Source organism: Trichosurus vulpecula, chromosome 3, assembly GCF_011100635.1.
Source record: "Trichosurus vulpecula isolate mTriVul1 chromosome 3, mTriVul1.pri, whole genome shotgun sequence".
Taxonomy (NCBI): domain Eukaryota; kingdom Metazoa; phylum Chordata; class Mammalia; order Diprotodontia; family Phalangeridae; genus Trichosurus; species Trichosurus vulpecula.
Window position 1 is genome coordinate 318,421,113 of NC_050575.1, and position 20,341 is coordinate 318,441,453.

Consider the following 20,341-nt stretch of genomic DNA (forward strand, 5'->3'; position numbering starts at 1 on the left):
GGTATCGTCTTATTGTTTTGTAATTATTTCATGTTCATTAGTCTTATTTCCTCCAATGAAGTTGCAAACTCCTCAAGGGGAGGAATTGTGACTGCCTAACTCTCTTGCTTCTCCTTTCTATACCCGTTGCAGTACTGGTCTATCACTGGGGAGTGTAGTAGGCACTTGCTATATACTTTTCTAAAGACTTAATTCCCAATTAAGATTCCTAATGTACCACTGTAATCACACTTATTTCCCTACTCAAAAATTCTCTGTAGATACCCATGACCTACTGAATAAAGTAAAAACTCTTGACCTTGGCATTGAAGAACCTCTATCTGACTTCAGCCTCCCTATCCAATTTTATCTCGTACCATTGCCCTTCACATATTTTATGTTCTGGTCAAACCAATTAATCTCAAGGTTGCTTCTCCTTTCGACTCATCCCATCTCCTGTTTTATAACACTTCTAAGATTAAATATAAACTCCTCTGTGTAGCATTTAAAGCTCTTCATAACTTGGCCCTATGCACACCATACTAGCCCTCATGCTGTTCCTCATGCCGTCTTCCATCTCCATTCCTTTTCTGTGGATACCTCTCTCCCCTATGCCTAGAAAACCCTCTCTTTTTTATTAATAAATCAATTTTGTTTTAGTTTCCAACACTCACTTCCACTAGATTTTGAGTTCCAAATTTTCTCCCCATCTCTCCCCTCTCCCCACCCCAAGATGGTGTGCATTCTGATTATCCCTTCCTCCAATCTGCCCTCCCTTCTGTCACACCCTGCCCTCTTATCCCCTCTCCTTCTATTTTCCTGTAGGGCAAGATAGATTTCTATACACTATTGCCTGTATATCTTATTTCCCAGTTGCATGTAAAAACAATTTTTAGCATTCATTTTTAAAACTTTGAAACTCTCTCTTTCTCTTTCCCTCCCTTGGTTTCCTTCAAGACTCAGCTCAAGGCACCACCTTCTTCATGACGCTTTTCCTTATTCCTACAGCTGCTAATGCCTTCCACTCCAAAGTAACCTTCTATCTGCTTTGTATGTGCCTTCTACCTATCTATCTATCTATCTATCATCTATCTATTCACATTATTTCTTCCAACAGAATGTAAGCTCACTGAGGACAGGAACTATTTTGTTTTCTAATCCTTGTATTCCCAGTGTTTAATAAAGTAGCCAGAACATAGTAGGTATGCTTGTTGATTGAGTTGTATATTTGCCCTTCTTGTTAGACTGTAAATTCCTTGAGAGTAGACCCTGTTCTGTAACCATCTTTGCATAACTGGAGCCTAGAACAGACCATATATAGTAACTAAATACTAACTGGTTAATGAATTTTTTTGTTGAAGATATAACTCTTGGACAATTCCAAACGCTACCAGCCTTCATGGAAAATGGTGACAAATTCTTCTCTTTCTTTAGTTGTTACCCACTTGTGTTATTGCCCTATTTTCTTTGCCCCAAACAGGGCCCCCTCTCACAACTCAAAAGGTGCTTCCGATAAAAGGAACCACAAGGAACTCACCCGAATAATTAACAGCCTTGCTACAGAGTTATTTTTGAAAAGTGTCGAACATAGCATTGCAGGAACTAAGTATGGTTTCATTCTGTGGCCAGTTCCCATTAGTTCTTAACCATTCATCTTAACAGTTAGCAATATCTTTCTTATCTTATAATTTTTAGTATGATGGAAAAACCCAGCCTTGGAGACAAGAAGACCTGAGTTCAAGTCCCTTCACTGACACAGAGTAGCTGTGTAACCTTGGGCAAGTTACTTAATCTCTCACTGCTCTAAGCAACTAAGACTACAAATTTCAGAGGAGGTGGCTTGCATTGGTGGAAGGAATTGCTCATGGAGAGTTCCCCAAGCCAGTGAAATCACAGATCCCATCCCTATGCCAGCTGATTAAGCAATGTAGCAGACAACAGCCAAATGGAGATAGCAGTTCTTGGAAGGGATATTGCCTTCATTTGAAAATAATTTACTTCTCTGGAGTTCATCAGAATTTAACTTAAATTGAAGCAATTAACAATCATTTATCAGGCATGGAGACTGATAAGAAAATACTCATTCTCAAAGCAAGTCAATGCAAGGTCATTTGAGGAGGGAGAAAGCACTAGCAACTGGGAAATAAGAGAAGGCTTAGGGGCTAGCATTTGAACTGAGCCTTAAAAGAAGATAAGGATGCTGAGGTGCAAAGGTATGAAGATGGCTGCTGAAACGCCAAGCTTGGCAAACAGCTTGTAAGTTAGTATGAATGGGAGAAAAAAGAGTAGGGGAAAAAGACTAAGGTAAATTAAGTCCAGAAAGATGGGATGGGCCCAGACTTTGGAGAACTTTAAATGCCAAGTGGAGAAATTTGCAATTTATTTTAAGGTAAAATGGAGCCACTGAAGATTTTTGACCAGGGCAGTGTAATGGTCAGACTGGTGGCTTAGGAAGGTTATTTTGGGAGCAATGCAAAAGATGAACTGGAGAGGGGAGCCAGGAGACCATTAAGAGGCTAAAAAAAAAAGCTAAAAAGACCCTGAGCTAACAAGTATGAATAGGTTGGAGAAGAGTTTGGAAAATTCACTGATGATGCGTCCAGACTGGATTATTTGAGGAATTTAAGTATACCTTCCTGACATTTGGAGGTTCACACAAGGAAGGAAAATTAAAATGCTCTTCCACAAATCATTCCTTGGTACCACTGTCAGAAATAGCAAATACAAATGTGTGCGCCGCAAGAGGCTTTACAATGGTCCTATTTATGATGGCTTTCACTTAAGAGCTTTCATACTGATGCTGAGGTTACTGAACTTTGCACTCTTCAGGAAGGATTTCCAGCTAAGAATCGAGCATACAGTTTTTTACCTAATAGCTTGCCATTATTCCAAAGACTCAACAATTCTTTTTATTTCATCCTCTTTCCAACCCTGAGAGATACCTGGGAAATGGGTATGTTCCTACCATATTGAAGAACAGAAAACTTCAACCTCAGCAGCATTCAGTAACTTGCCCTCAGCAAGCCAATCACATAGACCTGGGCAATAATGGTGAGCTGATGGCCCTTAACCCAATACACTTGCTATAAAATTACAATGGAGCCCTTAATGAAGTGACTCTCCTAGCGGTAGCTGTGAGAAATCACAAAGATTCCTAATGACCTTCACCATACCCAATCACCATTACCTAGGACAAGTATGTCTCCCTACTTTCTGTCGTGTAAACATTTAATATATTTAATATCAGAATAGAAAAAGAACCACTCTACTGAGCTTAGTCTTTGCATATTACCTATTCTATGACTTCATACATATCATGAAAACCAGAAAATTCAGATAATGTTGAGTTCCTAGAAGATCTTATTATTTATCTATGAATGGTACTTATATAAAGCGGCTACTTGCATAATTGCATGGCTCTTTATTATCCCAGTTGTTGAATTCCTACCTAGCCTTAATTTTTAAAAATTTTTAGTATTTTGATTTTGACAAACATCTACAAAGAACAGAAAGAAGACAGCATGTGAAACTGGGAATTTCCACTATGTACATCTCGTTGTGTCTTTCATTTATTTCAAATTTAATATCTCTGTCTTTGAATCCTGGTCTTTCTGGATTTAAGGATACGCTTCATCCTTTTAAACACAACTCAAATCTACTTCTTCTAGCAAGCCTTCCCATACCACCCCATGATGGTGTTAAGGTAAGAAGGAATGGAGAGGAGACCATGGTGAAGTTATTTAACTTCCCTGGCTCTCAGTTTCCCAAAATGTAAAATGGGAATAATACCTACCTCATAGGGTTGTTTTAAGACTTAAATGAAATAATGTACATCAGATGCTTTGCAAACCATAAAAGGCTATATAAATGCCGATGATTATTATTATGAGCAAATACAAGCTATGACAAAATGTAATGGTAAGGATAATAGCATTTTAACTCAAAAATCACCTAAGAAATCTGCTTCACAAACTTTGTGGGCAGAGCATCCCTAGGGTACATAGTGGTCCTGTACTTAAAAGTGGCACCTTTGGTCTCTATTTTAACTGGCCTACTATGAAGTGCCTCAAGGAGGCAGCTTTTGAGACAAAAAAGATGACTCAGTTGTTGTCGTTGTTCAGATGTGTCTGACTCTTTGTCGCTGACTCTTCATGATCCCATTTGGGGTTTTCTTGGCAGAGATACTTCTCCAGCTCATTTCCTTCTCCAGCTCATTTTATAGATGAAGAAACTAAGGCAAACAGGGTTAAGTGTCTTGCTTAGGATCACAGCAAGTAAGTGTCTGAGGCCAGATTTAAAATCGGGAAAACTAGTCTTACCTGACTCCAAGCTTAGCACTCTACCCACTGTGCCACCTAGCTGCCTAATCACTCTGTTTGCTGCTTTTAAAAACAAGACCAACCCTGAAACTCTTACATAATCAACCCATAAAAATCCCCTTCTGTCTCTTTCCATCTGTCCCCTACTACCAAAGCAAAGCAATGAAGTTTGGCTGCTTGTGCCTTCTATCCCCACTCAACCCACATTCCCTTTCAAGGCTGGCCTTCATTTTATTTCTCTTTACAAATAATTTGTTGCTTTTTTAGTTTTCAACATTCACTTCCATAAGATTTCGAGTTTTAAATTTTCTCCTTCTCCCTTCCCTCCCCCCTCCCCAAGACAGCGTACAATCTGATATAGGCCTTACTTATATGTTCATGTTAAACATGTTTTTCATTAGTCATGATATAAAGAAAAACTAGAACCAATGGGAGGAACCACAAGAAAGAAGAAACAAAACAAAACAACAAAAGAAAAGGAGAGCAAATAGTATGCTTCCATCTGCATTCAGACTCCAAAAGTTCTTTGTCTGGATGTGGATAGCATTTTCCATTGTGAGTCTTTTGGAATTGTCTTAGATCCTTGCATTGCTGAGAAGAACTAAATCTATCAAACTCAGTCATTGCACAATGTGGCTGTTATTGTGTACCACGTTCTCCTGGTTCTGCTCATTTCACTCAGCATCAGTTCATATAAGTGTTTCCAGGTTTTTATGAAGTCTGCCTGCTCATCATTTCTAATAGCACAATAGTATTCCATTACATTCACATACCACAACTTGTTCAGCCATTCCCCAATTGCTGGACATCCCCTCAATTTCCAATTCTTTGCCACCACAAAAAGAGCTACTATAAATATTTTTGTACATGTGGGTCCTTTTCCCATTTTTATGATCTCTTTGGGGTACAACCCTAGAAGTGGTATTGCTGGTCAAAGGGTATGCACAATTTTATAGCCTTTGGGCATAGTTCCAAATTGTTCTCCAAACAGCTGGATTAGTTCACAGCTCCACCAACAATTAAATTAGTGTCCTAATTTTCCCACATCTACTCCAACATATGTCATTTTCCTGTTTTGTCACATTAGCCAATCTGATAGGTGTGATGTGGTACCTCAGCGATGTTTTGATTTGCATTTCTCTAATTAATAGTGATTTAGAGCATTTTTTCATATGACTACAGACAGCTTTAATTTCTTCCTCTGAAAACTTCCTGTTCATATCCTTCGATCATTTCTCAACTGGGGAATGACTTGTACTCTTATAAATTTGACTCCATTCTCTATATATTTTAGAAATGAGGTCTTTATCAGAGCCACTGGCTGTAAAAATTGTTTGCCAGCTTTCAGCATCCCTTCTAATGTTAATTGCATTGCCTTTGTTTGTGCAAATTTGCATTTCATAATGCTCTCTATCTCTTGTTTGGTCATAAATTCTTCTCATCTCCATAGATCTGACAGGTAAACTATTCCTTGCTCTGTTAGTTTGTTTACAGCAGGGCTGTCCAAAATGCCCGCAGTGTGATTTATGCAGCCCACCTACAAGCATAGAAATATACATAAATGCTTTAGTAAACAAAGCCAAGCTACCGCAGAGCTCTCACTAAAATGGCAAATCAAAATATATTGTTGATTGTTTCAATAAAAACCTAAGGTTGGACAGCCCTGGTTTACAGTATCAGCCTTTATATCTAAATCATGTACCTGTTTTGACTTTATCTGGTTATAGGGTGTAAAATGGTGGTCTATGCCTAGTTTCTGCTGTACTATTTTCCGGTTTCCCCAGCAGTTTTTGTTAAAAGTGAGTTCTTACCCCATAAGCTGGAGTCTTTGGATTTATCAAATTGTATATTACTATAGTCATTGACTATTGTGCCTTGTGTTCCTAACCTATTCTACTGATCCACCACTCTATTTCTTAGTCAGTATCAAGTAGTTTCAATGATTGCTGCTTTATAATACAATTTAAGATCTGGTAGAGCTAGGCCACATTCCCTTGCATTTCTTCTCATTAGTTCCCTTGATATTCTGGACCTTTTGTTCTTCCAGGTTAACTTTGTTATTGTTTTTTCTAGCTCTATAAAATAATTTTTTGTAATTGGTAATTGGCACTGAATAAGTAAATTAATTTAGGTAGAATTGTCATTTTTATTATATTAGCTCAGCCTACCCATGAGCAACTGATATTTTTCCAATTATTTAGATCTGACTTTATTTGTGTGAAAAGTGTTTTGTAATTGTGTTAATAGAGGTCTTGGGTTTGTTTTGGCAGGTAGATTCCCAAATATTTTATAATATCTACAATAACTTTAAATGGAATTACTCTTTCTATCTCTTGCTGTTGGTCTTTGTTCATAATATATAGAAATGCCGATAATTTATGGGGGTTTATTTTATATCCTGCAACTTTGCTAAATTTGTTTATTATTTCAAGTAATTTTTTACTTGATTCTCTAAGTATACCATCATATCAGGTGCAAAGAGTGATAGATTTGTTTCTTCTTTGCCTATTCTAATTCCTTTAATTTCTTTTTCTTCTCTTACTGCTAAAGCTAAAATTTCTAGTACAATATTGAGTAACAGTGGTGATAATGGACATCCTTATTTCACCCCGATGTTATTGGAAATGCTTCTAGCTTATCCCCATTATATATAATGCTTGCTGATGGTTTTTGATAGATACTACCTATCATTTTAAGGAAGATTCCGTTATTCCTATGCTCTCTATTGTTTTTAATAGGAAGAGGTATTGTATTTTGTCAAATGCTTTTTCTGCATCTATTGAGATAATCATATGATTTCTGTAGGTTTTGTTGTTGATGTGGTCAATTATGCTGATAGCTTTCCTAATTTTGAACCAACCTTGCATTCCTGATATAACTCCTACCTGGTCATAGTGTATTATCCATGAGATAAGTTGCTATGATCTCTTTGCTAATATTTTATTTAAAATTTTTGCATCTATATTCAAAAGGGAAATTGGTCTCTAATTTTCTTTCTCTGTTTTGGCTCTTCCCGGTTTAGGTATCAGCACCATGTTTGTTATCATAAAAAGAATTTGGTAGGACTCCTTCTTTGCCTGTTTTCCCAAATAATTTATATAGTATTGGAATTAATTGTTCTTTAAATATTTGACAGAATTCACTTTTAAACCCATCTGGCCCTGGAGATTTTTTCTTAGGGAGTTCATTGATGACTTGTTCAATTGTCCTTTATTTTAACTGAGCTAAAATTCAGGGAATAAGATATAGAATATAATTTCCCCAGGTTCTGCACCTGCTAAGGATGGCTCAAATTCCTTTTCTCATCACCCTTCTCTCATGGATCTGAATGTAATGGGACATAGGTCAATGTGCCAATCACAGCAAAATGAATTATGATCTCATTAATCATCCTATTTTACCTCAGTATGAGTTTGGGGACCACTGTGATTGAAACCAACAACCTAGAAAGGACTTTTTATTAAATGCTTTTTGTTCCCTCAGCAATGAGATGGCTGGCTTTTTTAGAAGCAAGAAAGTTCCTCTTTCTCATTTATATTTTAGGGAGGACTTTGAGCAGGGAAAAGAAAAAGGAACTCACATTCTTTGCATATTAACTAACTCATTATACTCTTCTGTCATGGAAGCCATACAATTCAGGTAACATTGAGTTCCTAGCAGATTCTGTTACTTATCTGAGAATAGCAGAGGGTTCCTATATAAAGCTGCCACTTGCACAATAGCGTGGTTGTTTATGCAAACATGACATATATTTTTTACAACAATGACATCCCTGGTCCAACACTTTGGATTGCTTCTAATTACTACCAAAAAAAGTCAATAAATGTTTGCTTTTCTCTCTTGGCATGATAGCCAGATAGCCTCATTTAATATCAAATTGAATGAATGGCCTCCTCTCTATCCCCTTCCCACCTGATGAATTCCTGTATATCCATTTATGAACTTGGCAAACATCAAGAAACATGAATATTTCACTATACGAAGGGAAACAGAACAATGTCCTGGTGAATCTCCACCATGTTCATCTTATTAAGATTTGAAAAAGAAGGGGGGTTGTCTATATATTAAAAAATTAATATGCTTAAATTAATCCCAATTCAAATGATATTTCTTCCAGGAGACCTTCCTTCATCTTCATCCCCCAGTTAGAAACTATCTTTCTCCTCCCTCAATTATATTGTTTATTATTAAGAATTATGTCACTTTAATTGCATCCAACTCTCTGTGACCCCATTTTAGGTTTTCTTGGCAGAGATACTGGAATGGTTTGTCATTTCCTTCTCCAGCTCATTTTACAGATGAAGAAACTGAGGCAAACAGGGTTAAATGACTTGCCCAGGGTCATACAACTAGTAAGTGTATGAGGATTTGAACTCATGAACATGAATTTTCCTGATTTCAATCCCAATACTCTATCCACTGTGTTCATGTTAGCTAATTAGCAATTGTGTATGTATATACAAATATATGTATACAAAACTATTATAACATTTTACACCCTTCTTTTTTTTAATTTTTGGAGGGGTGAAGGCAGGGCAATTGAGGTTAAGTGACTTGCCCAAGGTCACACAGCTAGTAAATGTGTCAAGGGTCTGAGGCCGGATTTGAACTCACATCCTCCTGACTTCAGGGCCAGTGCTCTACTCACTGCACCACCTAGCTGCCCTATTTTACACCCTTCTCAAACAACTATCATGTGTTATTTTATATTAGAGTGGTTTATCTATATGTCATATCTCCTTGATAGATTACAAGTTTAGTGAGGGCAGGGATCTTTTCTAAATCTCAAAATTCTATCTCCCTCAGTGCCTGACAATGTGCTCTGCACACTTCTCTACCCTGACCTTAATAAATGTGTGTTAAATTGAAATTTGAACAATTATTAGAACAGGAAGGGTCATGAAAGATCATCTGACCCTATCTTTTGATTTTACAGATGAGGAAACTGAGATAAAAATATGTGATATATAGTATTTGTGTACAGAAATGGTGATCAGATCATGAACTAGGCACATGCTGCCCACATAATTTTTTCCCCCAGGCCTGTGACTTTGTAAGTGTGGTAACTTCCTGTTATGGAAACTCCCTTCTGAGATAGGGAATTGCAATGTGTAATCTTAGAGTTGCCTAGGACACTGAGAGGGTAAGGGACTTGTTCATGGGCAGTCAGCTCCTTCTGACTCTGAAGCTAATCAACTTTGCTACCTTGCCTTGGACTCCACTCGTAAAATGATCTCAACTAAATGCCTTTATGTCATAAGGAATGAGTATTGTATGATGTCATAAAAGAAGGGTGAAGACAGCAGAGCACAAAGAACAATATACAAAATAATTACAACCACATAAATGCAGGCAACTTTAAAAGGGCCACAAAGCTGAGGTCAAATATGATAGATAAGCAGCTAAAACACACTCCTTGCCCTTCTTTTAACAAATGGTAAACTACTAAAGTCCTCACATGCACGTTCATTTGCCATCATTCACTTATGCTGTTTTGTTGAATAGTCGAACGGTTGTATCTTTTTGGGATGGGGGGATGGGAGGTGGGAGGTGGAGCTAAATTATGAGTTTGGAGTCAGGTTATATAGTGTGTAGATCACCATGCTTTCAGTAATCAACATTTGCAACTTGGGTGTAACAGTCAGCTCCTCACTATTACTCACCCCACACACCCAATCAGCTGCCAAATCTTGTCATTTCTAGAATAATAGTTAGCATTTATAAGAATTGTCAAACACTTCTATATGTTACCCCTCTTTTCTCTCCACTCACAACCACCAGCATAATTCAAACTTTCATTACCTTTCCACCAGACTGTTGCAATAGTTGCCTAAGTGATCTTCCCACATCATCACTCTAGTCCATCTTCCACGTGGCTGCCAAAGTGATTTTCCTGAAGCTCAGGTCTAACCATCTCCCTTATTCCCTTAAGCCCAACTCCAGTGTTTCCTCAATATCTGTAGAAGGATATATTTTACCTGTTTGCCATTCAAAGCCCTTCACAATTGGATCCATTTCATTTTTCTGGTCTTATATTTTCCTTCTCTCCAAACAGCTATAGTTCAGTCAAGCTGACCTTTTAATTGTTCCTCATACGTATCACCTCACTTCCTATATCTCTTCATTTGCACTGGCTGCCCCCAGCATCTGGAATATACTCCTTTCTTACCTTCTCCACTTAGAATTCCTAATTTCTTTCCATGATAAGCATGCATCACCTTCAACATAAATCCCTTCCTAATCTTCCCATCCCCCCAATCTCCTTATACCTATTTTGTATCTATTTCATACATATATGTGTTCATGCTCCACCCATCAAATACAATTATCCCTTCCACATCATGGGGTTTAGGGCATGGTGCCCCCATGATCTGGAAAATATGTGTAGAACTTTTTGGTCCACCCTTTGTGCCAGAGAAGAAGTCTGAATTATTATGGTATTAAGAGATAAAATATGTTGATATTATACAACACTATACATATCTTTTATGCAGTTCTGAGTTTCTAAACTTTTTTGGTGTCATCAGCTGGCCTTCACGTGTTGTCTGTAGATTCTATAAACCTCTGCCCAGAAAAATTCTCATTTAATTTCTTTTGCTGACCAGCAATATATCGAAACTGTGATGGGGAAAGTCACAACGCAGAAGGGATAACTGTATATTCTGGTTGAAAGCAGGGACCATTTCATTTTTGTCTGTATCCCCAATGGCTAGCAAAATACCTACACATAATAGGTCCCTAATACATGCCTGTTGATTGATTAGTTGATTGGTGAGAGAAGGTAATTTGTTTAGATGGATTTCTATTGAAATTAGAGAATTTTAGAGAACACCTAATCCAACCCTATCATTTTACAGATGAGAGAACCTTATGAGACCTAGGTGACTTGCCAAAGGTCATATAACTAGTTTTCGGCTGAGCAGGTACTACCCGGTATGTTTCCTGATTCCCAGTTCTGTATTTTTTCCATTATACTACAGGAGTCTGATTTGTCCAAGAGTTAAGTAGCTCCCCTAACTTAGGGCCTGTAGAAGCAATATTAATTCCTTCCAGCTACCAGGATAAATTGAGATTTGCCTATAATAAATAGGTTCTTAGATAATGCAATCTTTCTAGGTTCCTATTATAAAAACACATATTTACATACATATCTTTATCATCATCAACAAGTATTTAAGGGCTCATAAATAGATTTGAAAGGCCAGATGGGGGAAGTACGGCTAGAAAGCTGTGGGAAAAAAGATCTATGGGTTTTAGTAGACGACGATCTTAATATCAGTCAACTGTGTGATAAAGCAAGCAAAAATGATAATGCAATTTTAGCCTGCACTCACGTCCAAAATGAGAAAAGTAAGAGCCCTCTTGTATTCTGCCCTAGTCAGACCACACCTAGTTTATCATGTTTAGTTCTGGATGCCATATTTTAGGAAGGAAATTGATAAGGAAGAGCATATAGAAGACCAAAGAAGTTCTTAGATTTAGTGTCATGGATCCCTGATGATGCCTGTGGGCTCTTTCTCAGAATGACATTTTTAAGTGCATTTAAGAAAGTACATAAGATTACAAAGGAAACTAATATCATTGAAATATAGCTACACAAAAAATATTTTTAAACAAACTCATGGACCCTAAGTTAAAAACTCCCAATGCAGGGGAAGGTAAATAGCACAGTAATAAAGGGCTCTAAGATCAGACCATGGGAGGACCAGTTGAAAGCAGGTTTATAGTCTGGAGAAGAGAATTCTTGAGGGAGAGGGCCATAGTAAAGTATTTATTGGACTGTTATATGGAAGAGTGATTCAACTTCTGCTTATGACTAGAACTAGATGCAATCAATGAAAGTTTCAAAGAGGTACACTGAGCCTCGTAAGGAAATAGAAAGGAATAGCAATGATAGTAAGGAAAAACAGTCAGAGCTGGCTAATACTGAAATGGGCCACCTTGAAAGGAAATGGGATCTCCCTTCAAGAAGGTCTTTGATCAAAGCCTAGTTGTAGATAGAATTCTTTTTCAGGAATGGATTGTGCTATATGGCCTCAAAAGTCCCTTCCAAATCTGAAATTCTATATCTACTGCTACAAATTCTCCCAGTAGTTTGGGTGCTAAAATAATCTTACTTAAGAATTGCCTCCTCACCTTCTTTTTCCTTTGTGGGTAGGAGATAAGGTGAGGGAGGACCTGTGATCTCACTGGTACAGAGAACTTTCATTAAGCAAACACCCTCTACCAACGCACACTGGCAGAGATTTTGCATCTTACAGGCTCAGAGAGTTGCCAGATAGATAGACACACACACACATATGCATATGTATGTATATATACATATTGATATAAATATATACGTATCAGCTTCATGAAGGAATCTCTTGAGCTCCTACATATATGTTTGTATATGTATATGCACATTTTATTGTCTTCATTAGAATGTACATAAGTTTCTCCAGGGCAGGGATTATTTAACTTTTGTTCTTGTATCTCCAGAACCTGGCACATAATAGGTACTTAATAAATGCTTAATAGATTAATTAATTCCTGATTTTGAGGCCAGCTCACTATTTGCAACATCCCACTGTTTCTCCTCAGCATTATATGATCCAATAAGATCTCTTTTCCTTAGAACTCTATCTCCAGACTGATGTATGACTGGACCAAATTCTCATCTCTGAGTCATCTGAAGCAATTTATGTGGAAGCTGGGGTGGGGCAGGGCGGGGGGGGGGGATTTTCCTGCTATTTCAGGCCAGATCGTGTACAATTGTACACCCATTGCAAGTACATGAGTCTTAGGTACCGAGTCAGGCTTAGTTTCCCAAAGGAAGAGAGCACATTATCATGAGACTAATTGTATTTTCAAGCAGTTGGAACTATTTTCTTGAGTAGCCAAGAATTAGTGGAGAGACAACTGAAACTATCAACTAGTCTCCCAGTCTGCAGCTTTTTCCTCCTGCCCCACATACACTTCATTTCGCCCCTTCCTAATCCAGGAACTTGCCTCTAAAGTACAAAAAGAAATAACAAACGAGCATTAGAAACAAAAGTCTCCACCATCACCCCTCCAAAAAAAAAAAGGCAGGTATGCTTCATTTAGTATTGTTCATTTCTGCATACGTAGTTTTTGGGGGAAAAACTCGTAATTTGGAGTTATCAGCTTTCTATAACCACTGTGTATTTTATCTAAATGTCTCTTTCCTGGCCATATCTCCATTGACCTTCTGCTTATGTCTAGTTTTGTCACCCAAAGTTAAAGCACTTAATGAATGGCTGCTGGATAATGAACAAATGAACTGATGAATGAATGAAAAAATGAGTGAACAAGTGAATCAGAGAGTGAATGTAGATTTCAGCAGATGGCTATAGCAAACAGCCCCTCAAAAGAGATGAAATTTTGTGAGTTTTAGGTATTAGTTTTAAAACTCTTTACAGATACCTCCCACAAAATAAAGAGCTTCCTCTAACTTCCTCTTTCTAACACTTCTCCTTTCACATGCCAAGTTTGGGACTGGAATTCACTAACCATTTACACCTTTAGAAAAAATACTTAGTGTTTTGAAATGTGTGTCTAGATAAAGTCTGAGCTCTATCTTTGATATTATAAATGTTTTCATTGAAATTTATCACATAAAAAATACAACTATAGGAAGAGTGAGTTATAATCTAAATGAAATATGTAAGATACAATGGAAAGTCTGGGTATTGTATGCATTTCTTGTTCTGGCTTTGCCACTAATTGGCTGTGTCACTTTGGGGAAGTCACCTCATATTTCTGTGTCTCATTATCCTCAACTGTAAAATGAAAGGATTTCACTGATTATCTCTAGCATACTTTCTATATTTTGTTATCCCATGAAATTAATACACATCATAGCAGTTGCATGAATTCTAAGACCTTAAAGGCCATCTAGTCCAACTTTATTTTACAGATGAGCAGATTAAAGATCAGAGTGGTTGTAATTTGCCCTGGGTCATGAACCCAGGTCTTACTAACTCCAAGACAAGAGCTCTATCTACTACAACACACCGCTGCTTAGAGATATTGGACAAATGATAGAATATTCTCAAAAGCAGGATGTTAGAGTTCCTGACCATTAACCTTATCAAGAGACAGTGCTAATAACTCACAAACACTGAAGGTGAGAACCTCTGCATTAGAGATTGTAGCAGAGAAGCAATGACTTGTAACGAAGAAGAAGAAGAGGAAGAGGAAGAGAAGGAGAAGGTTTATTCACCTAAATTGGAAGCTTTGTTTCTCTTCAGGATTAATCTTGTATTAAACTCTGAAGATTCTCACTAAGGATTTCTAAGAAATGAGTACAGATTGCAGGAAACGCAAAATAAAAATTGCGGGAACTCTTACATTAGTAACAAAGGAAGTATACATGAATCTAAACTGTGGGAAGATATAAATTGTGCTAATATTAATTTAGTGTCAGAACATCTATTATTTTCTACCTGAATGACCTTGAGAATGAACCTAAATATAACGAAAATAAAATGAGAGGACTAGATGAAATAATCTCTAAGATAATTTCCATCTCTAAATCTCATGAGATAGGTTCCACTGTTTATTACTCTTAGGTACTTTTCAAAGATTGGGTTTTATGGGCCCCAATGAAAGGTTTATTTGTATTGGTTTGATTTTTTTTTTCACTCAAGTTCATTATCTAAATGACCAGTTCTATAACCTCTATTCCTTAGTAGTATGACAAAAGGAATATGTTCTTCCATTTTCATACATAGTATATGTTTTTATTTATAAATTAACTTATTTGGAGGGGGCAGGGAAATTGGGGTTAAGTGACTTGCCCATGGTCACACAGTTAGTACATGTGTCAAGTGTCTGAGGCCGCATTTGAACTCAGGTCCTCCTGACTTCAGGAGCGGTGCTCTACTCACTGCGCCACGTAGCTGCCCTGATTAACTTATTTTTTAAAGTTAATGGCCCAATATTTTTTCTCTAATGGCAATTTCATAATTACTGATTCTTTTTAGTTCGCCTTAACGAAAAGCTTTTTTAAAAAATAAAAAGGCAGTTCCCAAGCCTATGTGGCCTGTTTACATGAAAATGGAAGCCACCATGATTTCATCAGCGTGGGGAACTCTGCCCTCTACCAACTCTAACTTAGTACTACATCCTAGGGAGTTGCCTGAGGCACACAGATTGTCCAGGATTATATAACTAGTGAGTGCCAGAGATGGGATTTGTACCCAGGTCTCAAATGAAGGTCTCAAGCAGCTAGGTGGTACAGTGGGTAGAGTGCTGGCCCTGGAGTCAGGAGAAACTAAGTTCAAAAACAACCTCAGATACTTACTAGCTGTGTGACCCTGGACAAGTCACTCAACCCTTTTTGCCTCAGTTTCCTCATCCATAAAATTAGCTGGAGAAGGAAATGGTAAACCGCTCCAGTATCTTTACCAGGGTCGTGGAGAGTTGAAGACAGTTGGACATAACTGAAATGACTCAACAACAACTCAAAGTCTAGTTCTCAGTCCACTAACTGTCATTGCCCCTTGGCCTAGGTACACAAGAATAAAAAGGTAAGACATACATCCATTACTGCCATTTGCAAGAGAGGCTTACTGCCTTTTGGAAAGGCAGGTTGGCATTTAGCTTTCTTTAGAAATGTGCTAAGATATATCCTGCATGCACAATTGTACCACTCATTCATCTTCATTCAGAGTTTCTAAATTCTAACTAGGTAGGACCTAAGATAGCACCACCCTATGAGCTAAGTTAAAATGTGTTTAAAGGGCTTATGCTGCTATGGCAAAACTGACGATAAAGCCAGGAGACCTGGGCTCTTGTTCAGTTCTGCTATTAATTTACTGTATGACTTTGGCTCAGTCACTTCACTTTTCTGGGCTTCCACTACCTTGTCTACAGAATGGAGAGACTGATCTAAATGATCTCTATCGTCCCTTTCAGGTCTAAAATTCTATGAATCAAAAGGGAGCCAGTCGGTTTTAGTGAGGCATCCCCTATCTGCAAACCACTTCTGGAAGAATATGAACTAACCCAATGAGACAAACTCTCCTCTTTCCTTTTAGTACAGTGGAACACTGACCTCACTTAAAAGGACATCATTGGCATATCTGTTTATGAAGGTATTGCTCACAGAACACAAATTAGGCTCAGCCCTGCCAGTGAACTCCACATTTTGGTAAGAGAGTTTCAGAATGACTCTAGGGACAAACCCACCACCAGAATTTGGAGGGGGGTGGGGAGGAAGGGCTAATGGTAGATGGTCTTTATAAGTTCCATCACAGTTATTTCACATATGTTTGGGAAAGTCATTACTCTCTTGGTAGCTCAGGTTTTTAATCTGCAAGATGGAGCTCCTGTTGCCTCACAGACATGATGAATTCATTTTGCACTGTTGGCCAAAAGATTATAGAATCATAATATTCAGTGTTAGAAGAAACCTCAGAAATCATTTAGTCCAGCCTCATCATTTTATATATGAAAAAAAATGAGGCTCAGAGATGCTAAGTAATGTGCCCAAGTTCACACAAATTCTAAATAGCAGAGACAAGATTCAAGGTGAGGCTTCTAAAAAAGAGAATTTTAAAGTTATATTATTATATAAATATATCAATATCAAGATACTAAGAAAACAGGCTATCACTATCTTTATCAGTAATCATTTTGTTTTCACTCTCTATCTTATTCATTTTACGTCTCCTCCCTTACAAAAAAAAAAGCTTTAAAAAAATGTTAAGAGTGAACCTGCAGATACCGTACCATGATCAACTATGAATGAATAAGCTATTCTCAGCAAGATCCAATACAATTGCAAAGGACTCATAATGGAAAATGCTATCCACCTCCAAAGAGCAAACTGATGGAATCTGAATGCAGATTGAAGCATACCATTTTTCACTTTCTTCATTTTTTTTTCTTTCTTGGTCTGTGTCCTCTTTTACAGCATAAATAATATGGAAATATGTTTTGCATGATCGCGAATATATAAACTATATCAAATTGCGTAAGTCTCAGGGAAGGAAAGGAGGGAGAGAATCTGAAACTCAATTTTTTAAAATGCATGTTTAAAATTGTCTATATACATGTAATTGGGAAAAAATAAAACACTATTTTAAAAATTGAAAAAATGGACATGAAGTCTGAGTCGTTTTACATGTGAGTAATGGCTCTGCCTTCAACATTTTATGTGCTAGGATGCTCCCTTATTCTGACCCACCACTATTCAATGTTTAGTATTAAACATTCTTAAAATTGATCATTCCTAATTGCCTCTCTAAGACTATGAGTTATAAACAAGTTGCTAATTTGCATCAATGGAGGAAATTTGCATGCCAAGAGATTCCTTACATTGGTGAAATCCCAGGTCAAGTCAATGAAAAATACAATAAAAAATAAAAACTAACACAGACATCTCTCCCATTTGGTCTCTAGATAACTTGGGGAGGAGACCAGTCCCCTGCTGGAATCATGACGTCCTTTCAGGCAGTTGCTGGCACCTACCTTTTTCACAAGGTAACCTTCCCTGATTTTCTTTGGTTCCATGTCTGCTAGATGCTCCCCAGAGACAGTTGTCTCTCCAGCTCTACTTCATCTGGAAGCCCAAGATAACTGTGGGGTTCTTTTTGTACAGCATAGTCACTTTCACAAGTTCCCCTCTGCCTGTCAATCACATGAACACATCCGGTTTCTCTTCACTGAGATAAAAAAGAGAATAGGGAACCGGGGTGCTGAACCACACTCTTGCTTTGCAAATTTTGGGGACTCCAGTGTTATTAACAGAAAACTTGTGGTAAATATTTTCCTATATGTCACAAAAAAGGGAAGGGTATGTTTCCAGAGGTGGGGCGGGCATTAAAAAAAAAAGTCAGGAGCAAGGCAATGTGAAGAAGAAGGATTCTCTTCGTGGAAATGTTGGTGTTTGAAAGTTATTGATGGAAAATCCAGAATTTTAATAGAAATTCCAAGAAGGACAAAAGTTTCCTACATGTGTGAATTGAAGAGGAAAATAATATTCCACTTTCTGGAAAGTTTGTTTTAGCTAGAGTTTCAAAGATGACCTTAACTAACAATATCAACAGCTATTGGAACCAGCCACAGAGGTGAATTGAATATTTCATTCCCTCCCTGTTGCCCTGTTCTCTTTAAAGCCAACAAAGATTGATCTTATTGAAGAGGCTCTCTTCAGGGAGCTCCCATTTCTGGAGGTTGTCTACAGGAGAGCAGTCAGGAAGATGAAGGGTCTTGATTCCATGTCACATGATGATAGGTTGAAAAAATGAGGTATGCTTATCCTAGAGAAAAGAAAGGGGTGGAGCGGGGTGGGGGGTGAGAGCATAATGGCTGTCTTCAGGGATTCAAAGGTCCTAGAAGAATTAGACTTAATCTATTTGGCCTCAAAGGGCACAACAAGGAGCAATGTGTGGAGACTGAAAAGAAGTACATTAGGACTCTATATCAGGAAAAACTCCCTAATAATTAAAGGTATGAGAAAGTGGAATAGGCTGCCTTGAGAGTCAGTAGTGTGTCCCTCCTTGGAGGCCGCAGGCAGAGCATGACTTAACCAATATGTTATCTTCGGGCTTCCTTTGGGATATGAATTGGACTAGATGGCTGCTGAGGTCCCTTCCAGCTCTGAAATTCTGTAATTCTAATTCCTCTCTCTTTAGCTGTTGCCACAAGAAGTAGTCATCACTACATCTCGTAGCTGTTTTTCAATGTCCTCTTTAGGCTGATACATGGGACCAGGCAGAACAGATTGGCTACTGTCAATCATCTCCTCTTGTTGGATGCCCTCTCCTTTCTAGCTTCTGTGACACTGCTCACTCTTGATTCTCTTCCTACCCTCTTGATTCTCTTCACACCCACTGTAGGTGTGCCCCCAAGGCTTCTCTAAACTGGTGATCTCATCAGCATCTATTGTTTGAATTATCATCCATAAGCAGGTGACTCCCAAATCAATATTCTTAGCCCTGATCTCTCTTCTGAACTCTAATCCAATATTATCAACTGCCAGCTGTACCTCTCTGCCTGGATATCCTGAAGGAACCTCAAATTCAGCATATCTAAAATGGAATTCATTATATAGTCCACAAAACCCATCCTTAACTTCAAACTTCTCCATTTCTGTTGATGGTACCACCATCTTTCCAGTTGCCCCCGTGGAGATCCACAACTCAATTGTTATCAACTCTCTTACATGATCAGTTGTCAATTCTTATCAACTCTGCCTCCAAAACTTCCATCCCTTTCTCTTCTTCCACACAGCCTCTACTCCAATTCAGATCCTTATCACCTTTCTCCTGGATTATTGCAATAGCCTCATAAGTGGTCTTCCTGCATCCAGTCTCTCCCCTTTATGGTCCATCCTTAATATAGCTGCCCAATTAATATTCCTAAAACATATACTTTATCATACCACCATCCTACTAAAAAAAATTTAATAGCTTCCTCCTGCCTCTAGAAGAAAATAAAAAACCTTATCTTAAATCCAACCCCACCTCACCTTAGCCCACCCACCCACCACCTAATCTAGTTTCCACTAAACCAGATTTTATTTCAGATTACTCCCTTTCACACATTTTTCATTTTGGTCAGACTGGAGTACAAGCTATTAATCAAAATGATACTTCTTGCTTTCATAGCTTCTTGCTTTTGTAAAAGCAGCTCCCTCAGCTTCATATGCAGAATGAATCCCCTCTTTAGCTGTCCTTGTAGAATTCCTAGCTTCCTTTAAAGCATGGTTCAAATGACACTTCCTACACGAGATCTTCCCTGTACAGAAAAACGTTTAAGAAATGTTTATAGCAATTTCACCACATCATTGTTTAAACAAGTAACCAAGGCTTGTACTGGGAGTTACTTTGACATTGATCATCCTGAGAACCAGGATGAGAGTCTGTCGATCAGCCTAACCCATGACCAAGTTCATCTTAATGAGGCCAAAGGCTACTTCCAATGGCAGTGACACTTTGAAATTTTTTTTTTGATTGACTTAGCTCTTCTTAGCAATGCAAGGATCTAAGACAATTTGAAACACTCACGATAGAAAATTCTCTCCACATCCA

At 37.9% G+C, this 20,341-nt stretch overlaps 1 protein-coding gene across 1 annotated transcript in view; it reads right to left on the minus strand.

Annotated features, from left to right (window-relative positions):
- The window catches only part of PLEK (pleckstrin), a 38,480-nt gene extending 20,591 nt beyond the window's left edge, over positions 1–17,889 (minus strand). Inside the window, exon 1 of the mRNA XM_036751371.1 lies at positions 17,778–17,889. Coding sequence (XP_036607266.1) covers positions 17,778–17,819 — 42 coding nt within the window. The 5' untranslated portion in view covers positions 17,820–17,889. The remainder of the gene's footprint in view (positions 1–17,777) is intronic.
- Positions 17,890–20,341: the final 2,452 nt, after the last annotated feature.